The 11,511-nt window shown below is 40.0% G+C and overlaps 1 protein-coding gene across 1 annotated transcript; it reads right to left on the bottom strand.

Moving 5' to 3' along the window:
* Positions 1 to 5,268: 5,268 nt before the first annotated feature.
* On the bottom strand, positions 5,269 to 10,853 carry LOC133926558 (probable glucomannan 4-beta-mannosyltransferase 3). The gene is made up of 9 exons (XM_062372548.1): positions 10,245 to 10,853; positions 10,019 to 10,117; positions 8,021 to 8,273; positions 7,068 to 7,178; positions 6,859 to 6,995; positions 6,515 to 6,628; positions 6,142 to 6,341; positions 5,851 to 6,045; positions 5,269 to 5,766 (listed from the first exon to the last, which is right to left on the bottom strand). The coding sequence occupies exons 1-9, from the start codon at positions 10,614 to 10,616 to the stop codon at positions 5,604 to 5,606; spliced, it is 1,644 nt and encodes a 547-aa protein (XP_062228532.1). The 5' UTR covers positions 10,617 to 10,853; the 3' UTR covers positions 5,269 to 5,603.
* Between the last annotated feature and the right edge of the window lie 658 nt (positions 10,854 to 11,511).

Here is an 11,511-nt window from a genome sequence, read left to right as displayed (position 1 = left end):
AATGCATCGAGCAACAAGTCAGCTTACGATCTTTTGAAAGAAAATGGTAAGGCTGACATGTTGTTTGATGGTGAACATCTTCTTGTTAGATGTTGTGCTCATATATTGAATATTTTTGTTCAAGATGGAATAGGAGTTGCTAATGGGGCAATAGAGATGATATGAGAATTAATCATACACATTGATTCGTCACCAGGATGAATCCAAACTTTTAATGATATTGCCAAAATCTTGCTCCAAAGGCTGGCTTAGTTCTTAATGTTCCAAACGGTTGGAATTTGACACATAATATGATTGTTGAGGTTGTTACATACAAAGTTGCCTTGAAGAGATACGCTGAATTACAAATGGGACCTTCAACAATTGAGGAAGAGTGGGTTAATATTGAAGCTATTGGCGAGTTTTTTGGAGCTTTTGAAGAAGCTACAAAAGCATTCTCGATGGATAGAAGTCCTATATCTCAACTATTCTTGTATAGTATTCTTTGTATCCACCAAGCACTAAGAAATTAAGAATTGCAAGTTAATCAGGTTCTAATGGATTTGGCTAGTGCTATGGACTTGAAGTTCGGTAAGTATTGGGATGAGAATTACAACATGACCCTTGTTATTGCCACCATACTTGATCCCTCGAAGAAAATGGATTTCTTAGACTTCTTTTTATGAGAATGTGTGTGAGCACTATGTTGACATTGACACGAATGTGACCTTGGCAAAAGAATAGTTCACCAAGTACTTTGAGGAATATGAAAAGCACTGGAGAAATAATGCAAATTCGCCCCACGATAGTGCAACCGAGAGGAGTTTGGGTTCATCGGTCCTTGGGACAAGAAGAGTAGAAGAAGAATTTGTTCAATGATCCCATAGGAGAAGGAGGTGTGTTCCAAAGTTAGAGCTCGAAGCATATTTAGAAGAAGAGTTTGTGAGAACTGATGAGAGTTTTAAAATTTTGAGCTAATGGAAAACAAATGCCAATAAATACTCTTTGCTATCAGCTATGGCATGTGATTAACTAGTAATACCACTGATCACTGTTTCTCCAGAATCTATATTTAGCTGTGATAGTCGGATTTTTTGTGACAATCAAAGCTAATGACGTCGAAAACATTTGTAGCTCTTGTTTGTGGTAAAGATTGGCTATATGAATTTTTAGGCAATAACTCACATTTTTGTGTTGAGGACAACTAGCAGTGCACCTGACAGGATGGATATATGCTTCCATACACTATAACAGTAATTCACTGATCTAAAACTTAAGCCAGAAGCATAGAATTATGAGATGTTGAAAAGATTCCAAAAAAAATGTAATTGCGCGTGCAGCAGCAAAAAAGAAAAACTCGAAAAACAAAAGGTAATAAGGCAACAATAGATCATTCTTCTGCTAATTTGTAAAGTTGTATACTTGCATGATTACCATAGAAGCTATATTCTAACTTGAAATTACGAAGGTAATAGCTTGACATTAATTATTTCAATGTGAGGTGAATTGAATATCGAATAATATGATATAGAACTCTACTATAGTAAATTAATGTTAATTGCTACACGTGTGGTTTCTAAAGATATTATTTGATTTTCCTGGATGGCTAGCTAATGCAATATTTTACATCGAAATAGTCCTTAAAGAAGAACGGTTGTTTACAATGGTGGCATGGATGACCCTACTGAACATTATCATGTCAGTTTTATGCTAAATAGGATGCTTCCAACCGCATTATTCATACTGTCAATTCTCTTATCCCTGCATCACTGTAACAAACTGCTAAATTGTTATTAATAGCTATAATTTACCTGAGACACTCCATGATAATAATTTTAATCCTACCCCATGAGAAGAAAAATTCAAGACTCCAATAGATCTATGACATGGCTTCACACTCCATGCAGTAGCGATGATGTGCCTTCATTTTTCTTTCCCTAGCACATCATATCAACTGATGTTACAATTTACTGAGTTACACATTTACTGAGTTGCCAAACTCTTGTTATCAACTGATGTTACACATTTACTAAGTTGCATAGGATAACCTGTGAAAATTTAACATGATAAGAAGTTGCATAGGATAACCAAAAGATTGATTATGGTAGCATTGACAAACAGATGCGTGTGAAAACTTGTAACAACAGGAAACCATGATAAGAGAAGAAGAAGCAAATCAATTGGTTTTTGAGAAAAATGAGCCAACAAAATTAAATAAAACACCATGTTTACTCTACATACAAGAGCTAAAATCCAGTAACAAACTTTTCAATCATGTAAGATATGCACTACAATCTATTATAGCTTGACAAACCATATAAAGATTGATTTGGGACATCGTAAAAATGAGTATGGTCAAAATGACTAATCAGTACTAAAAATCCAACCAATGGGATAGATTAAAGAGACATATACGGTTATCATAAAAGGCAACCCAATATTTTTGATAAGCTCATGGATCCTTCAGATACGATCAATACTATTAATATTCCTCAAATCATACAAGGCCAATTACAAGAGTATATGCGTGATAATTAAACCACCAGGTGAACTTGTTTCTCGCTATTCGTGCTTCCTTGGATGAATTCCTAGATAAGACTAAAGATGTGCTGGCCGCTCATTCTTTTTGCCAAAGATGAGACGTAACGTCGAGCGCTACGTGTCACGTTGCACCACTTGCAATAAAACCAAGTCTTGCTTAAATCCACATGGTCTTTACATGCCTCTTCCTGTCCCTAGTGCACATTGGGAGGATATTTCTATAGATTTTATTTTAGAATTGCCTAGGACAAAGAGGGGGAGGGATATCATATTTTTAATTGTGGATCATTTTTCTAAAATGGCACAATTTATACCTTGTCACAAGAACGATGATGCTACAAACATAGCTGATTTGTTTTTTAGAGAAGTCGTTCAACTACATGGAGTGCCTAATACTATCGTATTAGATCGTGATACAAAGTTTTTTAGTCACTTTTGGAGATCACTTTGAAATAAATTGGGGACGAAGCTACTGTTTTCTACTACATGTCATCCTCAAACCGATGGTCAAACAGAGGTTGTCAACCGTACATTATCGACAATGTTACGGGCAGTTCTAAAGAATAATTTGAGGATGTGAGAAGAGTGTTTATCACATATTAAATTTGCTTACAATAGGTCGGTACACTCTCTCATACGAAGTCCGTTTTAGGAAATGTTGGATATTTTGGAAAGCTTACGACTAGCCCTTTCCAATGGATATGAGCTTGACCAAATACTTTTTATAGTTTAGTAAGAGTCAAAGAAATAAGTGTTGCGCCACTGTTTTATACCTAGTTGGGTCTTGTAATCGTGTCGGAGTCAGAGTCTAGGTTGTGTACGCCTCTTTCCATGGCTGCACAACCCTAGATAGACCTCCTCATATTTCTCCTATATAGATACAGTAACCGTCATAGTTTAGGCTCAGATTTTGCTTAGATTATTTTGTTTTATACAGCTTCGTCGCTTGTTCGGTTTGTGGAACTCCAACTTGAGTACTTCATTAGTAATTAGCAATATGCAGGTTGCGTCTATCTGTTTTTGCTTGTGTTCTCAATTCGCTTGCAGGAAAAGTCTTTTTGACGAGGTCAATCGCGTCTTGGCACGGTTGATAACCATGAAGTAGTGGTGTAGTGGTTTTGAGAGTTCTCGATCTGTTCTGGTCAGAGCCTTTGGATCATCAACTTTGAAACTCCACCAATCAACTTATCATATTACCTTTAGAAGATTGGGCAAACGCGCATCAGCTTTACTCAAAAGTCATAAACTGCAAAAACTTTACACACCTAAACCATCATAAGTTGAGATTTGACTCTTGCAATTTTGAGCGGAGTTTAGCTATGCAAGCAGTATAGTCCATTTCATCCACAATAATTGATGTTGAATGCTTCCTACCAAAATTCAAGCCAAATATGTAAATTGGGTAAGCACCCACTGAAATATTAATTATGATAATCTTCCAACATGATAATAAGTTGCCTAGAGAGGGGAAACAAGGAGGGGGTTGGGTGAAAGAGAGGGGAGACAAATCTAATGGTGGAGGAACCGATTGCAAAATATTATGATTCAAGGCTTCTCGAGGAATCAAGAATGAATGTTTCATAGATCAGATCTGACATCCAATATTCCTCTGTGGAGAGATCGGATGGTTCACGTTCTATGGATGACATCGCACAACCATTTTGCAAAAAACACCATGATGTTTAGAATATTTAGATTGGTATCCGGATCCTAAAGATTTAACATGAATTTGAACTAAGCAAATATCTCTTCGAAACATATCTCGTGCGTCAACATTGGTTCATCACCAAATACTCAAGTTCAATTAGCAAGATATTCATATTCGATGAGGAAAGTGATCAATTCATTTATACTTCAACACCTCGTTCACATGAAGGCTTCCTTAGGCCTCAGACGTGGATTAAGAGTCGGCTACAGTTTTTTTTATTAAATTGCGCCGGCCGAAATTCAAACTCGGGATCTCTGTTTCTGATACTATATTGAGTTACTATGCACCGACTAACTTGACCAAAAATATAAGTTGATAGAAAAAAGTGGACAATTCACTTATATTTGAACAATTCCAGGAAATGCAAAAACCAAATTTAAAAAAAAGAAGAAGAACGGAGCTAATGTTGGGGGGTGTTATATTCTCTTCGAATACTTAAATTGTACAAATCTTGAAACAGATCAATCAGTAGTGGAATAGCGCTTAGTTGCAAATCTAACCACCAAGCTCGATATGCATTAAATTTGTATCCCTTCATTGAATACGCCCCCTAATATAATCTTAACACCTAAAATATTGTCAACTCATCTAGTTATTGGTAAATTGCGTTGAGAAATACCTATCCATCCAAAGATAAGTGTCGTCAGTTCCCAAAATCTAGTAATTTCTTGAGTTATTTGTTTCCTCGTGTATGGTTTGGGCATGCTCTGAGATAATTTGAGTATCTATGCTACACAAGGGACCATTGTCGTGTGTTTTTTATTACACTATGGAAAATTAGGGTGAGAACTCCAACACCATTCATCCCCACTCACCTCCCTATCTGCGCCCCTTCCATAGGTGTCAATATGTTGCACCACTGTAGTCTCTACGTCTAATAATGTCACAGGCAATTAACTACATTTGCTTTGATATTCACAGACTCATTACAATTGGGCTTCAAGGCAAACCCAAATGCTATCATATTCCAAACCAGTGCTACTAGAAAAAGCACCGTTAATGCAATAAACTATCCTAATGTACAAGACGATCAATTTCCATAATGGTGCTAAATAGCAAAATCCCTGTTAACATATGAACCAGTTCAATGATACAACTTTTATTTTTGATTTGGAACAGTAGTAAATGACTTTACTGTGTCCAGTGGTACAACATTACAACAACAATCAGCGTACACAAGACAATGGAAAAACACTGAAACGTGGAAAACACATGCTACATTCCTGCGAGCCTTTTCTAAAACCAAAAATAAAAATAACAGGCATCCTTTGCCTTCGCGGTATACATGACAATGCAATGAGGTTATTAGTCATCATGAGTTCGTGATCCAACTTGAGCAATTCCTTCTGTTGGATCAATCCTAGCTGTTACGCCGCTATGAGTTGGAGTTGAATGTTCCGCAGAAACCAGTGCCAACAATAAGAAATGTTATAGCCTGTAGGTATATGTAAATGAAATAGAAGTCGTCTCCGTAAACCAAGTTGTAGGTCGCACAAAAGAAGAGGAAGATGGCAACCAAAATCTCTGACATGGTGCATCTGCAACAGCATGGGAACGATGCACAAATTGAAGTCGGTTCAAGTAAAAACTTACTGAGATTTCAGAGGGAGAAGCTATGTTACCTGTCCCAAAACTTGCAGGGAGGTTTTTCCAGTATCTGTGGCACATGCTTCGTGCTGTTTGAGTTACCAAGCTTCTCTGTGACAACCCACTCGTTTACGCTCCCGAGCTCAAGCAAACCGATGAATGTTGCCTTCGTTCGGTGAAAAGACATAACATTCTCAAAGAGGATCCAGAATGGTATGAAATGGAGAGAACTGAAAGCAAAACATGCAGTTGTTAGAAAACAATAAATCTTATGTGGCACAAACATAGTTAAGCTAACAAGCTATGGAAAAGCACGAGAATTAAACCTTGGATTTCTGATGGCGTATAGGAGTGTTATTGTTGTTGGGACATAAACCACCCCCCATACAGGAACCGTGACCTCAGGAATTAGGACGGACAGAGGAATTACTACACAGTAGAGCATGAAAGGTACCACATGAGCAACAACCTTCCTCACGAAGAAGAAGCTGTAGAGCAAATAAAACTTCCTCCAAAATGACACCTCCTGCTCCAGAATTTAGAGGACATCAGATAAACAAGGGAGGACAAACAAACAACAACACTGAAATAAAATGATCAGATCACCCACACAAACCAGAGTTCAAAATGGAAGGTCATGCTTACCAGACATGATATTACCTATGCATAACGTGGATAGATTATAATAGGCAAACTTACCTTGGTCACAAATATTTCTGCTCCTGTCTTTCGGAATAAATTTGCTGCCCCACATGCCCACCGGTGCTGTTGACGGCGATATGCTTTCAGATTGCTTGGCAGTTCACTTTTGACCTATGATTCCGGTAATAAGTTTCTTGAAAGTCACATCACATGTGAAAAAGCTAAAAAAATAACTATATGAAAAATGTTGAGGTGCTTGTTTTCATTTCTGACAAGTTCTAACAGGATTTACATTGTCATGCTGCTCTGATGGTCTACCTTAGTGTCGAGTCGTTGACTATAATAACTGTGTGGTTTAACTAGGAAACTGAATTCATACGAGTATGTTAGTACCATCGTACCTTAACATCTCCAACATAGATGAATTTCCATCCTTTCAGACCTGCTCTGACAGCCAAATCCATGTCTTCCACTGTGGTCCGATCCTCCCAGCCCCCGGCTTCCTTGATGGCAGAAATTCTCCAAACACCAGCAGTTCCTGAAGTTCAATAGGTCAATCCTGCGTGATTGCTGAAAGTTCAATTCTTACCGGGACATTTTTCGGTTATACCGTTAAAACCAAAGAAGGCAAAGGTGGATGAACCTCCTTCCTGCTCTACTTTAAAGTGATAATCTAATGTCATCTTTTGTATCCTTGTCATCATGCATTCATTGGGATTAACTGCAAAACCGTCCCGAAATGCCAGTCAGCAAGTTCCTGTCAATTGGAACAAAAGATGCATCAGACAGATAGAGCCTACAGCACATTTATGGGATAAAACTTGTCTTTTACCAGTTAGCAAGTGTAATTTAATTAATTTTTCACCGGTGGTGAGATTAGTACTTATGTTGACTGCTACAATTAATCAACCTTAGATTTTGCAAATTAGCAAAGTCGGAGAATAACGTACTAAGGTTAATAACGTGGTTGGTGTGGTTTCCTCAAAAAGAAAAAGAAAAAAAGTGGTTGATGTGGTGTGATGAACTGCCTGCAGAATCTAGTTAGCTACGAGTAGAATATTTACTATTTTCATTAAGATCCTTTTCTTAAAAATCGGCCATGGGGAGAAGACATCCATATGGCTTTGTCTTAAGGAAGCGAAATATCAAACCATTCAGAGAAATACTCACATGACCTGCAAGCACCTATGTTTGAGCCCAGGTGGGTGGTCTCTCAACTGTAGGATATACCAACCAAGCTATTACTTAGTTCTCAATAAGATCATGTTGTTATGCTCTAAAATAATAATTTTTCTTCTTTTTCTTTGAGGGTCTAAAAGAACAGTTTCAACTAGTTGTTATATCCAAAAGTGAAAACAATGGTTTTTTAAATGAACACTGTAATGTCAAACGGATATATCCACAAAGTGCATATCCTGCCAGGTGCAATGCTTGTTTTTTACAAGGGCTTTTCCACATCATATTTTAGAAATAAACATGCCACAGAACAACACAACAACCACAAAGTGGCCCTAAACAAACTAACTTGTGGCCAAGGTAAAGATGAGTGGTTTTCGTGCTTACCAAATTCCCACCGTGCTTGAACTAGAGCAGTTTGTGGACTATGCACAAGATATGGGACGGTCCTCATGAGGAAGTCAGGTTCTGGTTGGAAATCAGCATCAAATACGGCAACAAAATCACACTGTTGGACATAGTCATACAGCATCCCTTGTTTCAGTGCACCAGCTTTATACCCTTTCCGATTGTTTCTCACCTCATATTTTATATTCTTGCCTTTGTTAGCCCAAAACTTGCATTCGAGTTCCACCAGATCCTATTGAGAACACACGACATGAATAACTTGTCTAAGAGAAGGGCAGCAGCAAAATTCAGTTGTACTTCTGTGAAATAGCTTGACAATATGTACGAGTACTTTTTCCTACTCAAACAGGTAACTTGTGCCTGTAGTCACAATATGAGTGCTTTTCTGTCACACTAAAAAATGTAGAAATTTGCGAAGTAATATTTTTTTTTGTCAAGTCCTTTGTAACGGACTTATGCTGTTTCTGGTGCTCTACCCGTGGATGTAACACATATAACTCTTATCCTCGTTGGTAGTTCTTGCTCTTTGTTTTTTCACCTTTCAGTGATGTTGTAACATCTCTTAGATATACAACAATTTGGTATATTTCTCGATTCTCATCCCAGTGCGTCACAACATAGCTGACATGGATATCTTACAAAGATCGGTAAGGATCTTTCAGTGCATACATATTTTTACTAGGCGAATTGGCGCACCTATGCCATGCTCGTTTTTTGTTGCACAGAGTATGATACAAGAAGACTAAAAGAATTAGATTCACCATTTTTGGACATCTCAATATTTATTTATGAATTTATCAATGTTTAACACATTCATTTAATTATGAGAAAAATAGTGGTACTTTCATGCATGCACATAATTTTAACGTGTAGACGACAGTAATACGAACCTAACTAAATTTGTTTCATATTTTTTGAGTTTTAGATATTTTTCTATGCATTTTAGATTATTTCAACCGATTTATCAATATAACTATTATTCCTTTCCCTATTTTTTCTGGAATTTCGAAAAAATTATGTGTACGCAATATACGGATACATATATGTATGTATATATATATGCATACACATACATACATATATATGTATTTATACATATATATGGACACATATACAAATCCATACATATATACATACACATAGGTGAGACTCATATAAGCAGTAGCTACACTAACTGGACCTAGAATTGCTACAGCTCTTGACCCTTTAATATATGTAATAATAGACTAGTGCTACTTCGCTAGTTTTACACACATCATTGCCTACGATTTCCCTCCATGTATAAGCACGTAGACATTTTCTCTCAGTAAATCAATCAGCAATTCACCAACCAAATTAACCAAGCAGACAAGCACTACCTGACAAGTCTCTACCGTCCACCAATTCTTTTCTATCGATCGACAATGCTAGCTGGTGAACCTCAATTTCTTTTCAGAAGTTTCCAATAACTCCACCGAACAACTGGCTGGAGTGTGAGCTCATCTCGCTCTAACGCACTGCCATTTTGGCAAAATTTACTACAGGGCCGAAGCTAAACAGGAAGACCCCCGGGTTATCATCTTTGCACAGGGTCAATAGCACAGATGAACAGCTGACACAGTAATTTTTGATAGGATTTGTGGAATTTCATTGGGCTCAGGTGACCTCGATGGCAAAGGCTAGCTTCACCACTGTTTACTACTGCCGTGTCGAGACTCGAGATATACAATGCAGTGCACCACTGTCCAGCTTAGGGATTTCAATTTCGTTTTACAATTTTTTTCATTCACCGGTGAAAAGATAGATGTTCACTGATTTTACAAAAAATTCAATTATTTTTTGTCATCTGCTATGTGGGTTTTACATGGTAGTGAAAGAAAAATCATAATTAAATATTTCGTTCCCCTCCAAAATTCTTAAAATTCGTAAAATTTTAACGAAATTTTAATCCCTGTCTGGCTACTGCCTACTGTCAAAAGCGAGATGATTTAAGCTTACCTTGACCGTTGGATCAGTGGAATCGTCGAGAATCTGCACGATGACCCTATCCGACGGCCATGTCAGCCCGCACGCGGCTCCAATCGAAAGCTTGTACACCTACGCCCAAACAAAAAAGTTAACGAACCGTATGCATATACGTACGACCAACCGTATGAACCTATCAATATATTTTGCAATCTCACATTGCGTAGCAGTACCGTAGAATGAGTAAATACGTACGCACCTCCCGCTCGTTGTACATGGGGATTTGGACGAGCACCATGGGGTAGCCGAGGCGGCCGCCCTCCTCCTCGTCCCCCTCCTCACCGCCGCCGAGCGGGCCCGCCTCCCGGCACCGCCTGCACCGCGCGAGAAGGCTGGCGGCGGCCAGGAACACGGCGTCCGCGAGCAGCATGGCCGACAGGGCCAGACACGCCCACGACGCGGCGGCCAGAGCCGGCGACACGGCCGCCGCGCGCGCCGCGTCCCACGCGCCCCACAGCAGCAGCGCCTCGCCGCCGCCGCCGCCCGACCGCCGCCACCGGCGCAGGAGCAGGGACTCGAGCCACTCCGCCTCCGCCGCGGCCATGGAGGCGACCGACGCTGCACCGGCCATGCCCGCGTCCGCCTGCCTGCCTTCTCCGCGTCGGCGCGGCAGGGCGCTTTTGCACTCGCTTATAAGGTTGGGAGGCGAGTGAACCAGTGGAGTACTGGGTGTAATTCACGAGCCAGCTGCCCAGCTCAGTAGTGTCCACTGCAGCTTCACTCCATGACAGGTGGCAACATGCACATGTGTACCCGGTCCGACATGTCCGTGACATGGTTCAAAGCTGTGTCATCTCCGACCCCCATGGCCATGGGCATCTCTCCTAGGCATCCCGTACCGCGCAGTGGACCCAGTGTCTCCGTGGGTCCCACCTGTCACTTCTTCAACCAGAGAGCTCTACCGCACAGGCACATTGCATCGTGTTCGTAGCCCCATCTGCACAGGAAAAAATGCCAAAAGCGAACGGCGTGGGCATGGGTGTGGACGCGGAGGGATTCGTTCGTTCGCGGCGGTCGGCTTGGCTTCCGCCCGCTGATCTGTCGCCGTCGTGGCTGCGCCCACCACCGGCCGGCCGCGAGTGAAAGAGGCCAAGAATAGTTCGAGTGGGCGCGCCGGCCGCGCGGAAGCTTTTCCTTGCCGCCATGCAGTCCCCCCCATTTAGATGCTCACCCCCGTCCCCGTGTTTCTCGTGTTCCACTATGGGACAAACGGTGCGAATTAACCACCTCCCCATGGGTCATGCACGGCCAGACGACACAGTTCTTGCGATATTTCAGTTTTTATACACCCAATCGAAAAATGATACAAATTCTTGGTTGATCATACTGTAGCGAAAATGACCTATTAGATTGTTAATGTGATTTTATGATTAATGATAGCATAATTATTAAAACTAATATATTTGTTAAAAATATATGTTAGTAGATTTTATAGATGTAATACATAAAGAAGTCATCGAAACTGG

This window comes from Phragmites australis, chromosome 8 (genome assembly GCF_958298935.1).
Source record: "Phragmites australis chromosome 8, lpPhrAust1.1, whole genome shotgun sequence".
Lineage (NCBI taxonomy): Eukaryota > Viridiplantae > Streptophyta > Magnoliopsida > Poales > Poaceae > Phragmites > Phragmites australis.
This window is presented reverse-complemented; position numbering and strand designations above follow the sequence as displayed.

Bases quoted from the DNA above. Each gene is read 5' to 3' on its own strand.
- LOC133926558 (XM_062372548.1), bottom strand. From the start codon at position 10,616: ATGGCCGGTGCAGCGTCGGTCGCCTCCATGGCCGCGGCGGAGGCGGAG. The intron at 6,629-6,858 runs GTACGATGGTAC...CCGGAATCATAG, and splicing joins TCTATGTTGGAGATGTTAAG to GTCAAAAGTGAACTGCCAAG. The intron at 5,767-5,850 runs GTAACATAGCTT...ATGCTGTTGCAG, and splicing joins CCCTGCAAGTTTTGGGACAG to ATGCACCATGTCAGAGATTT.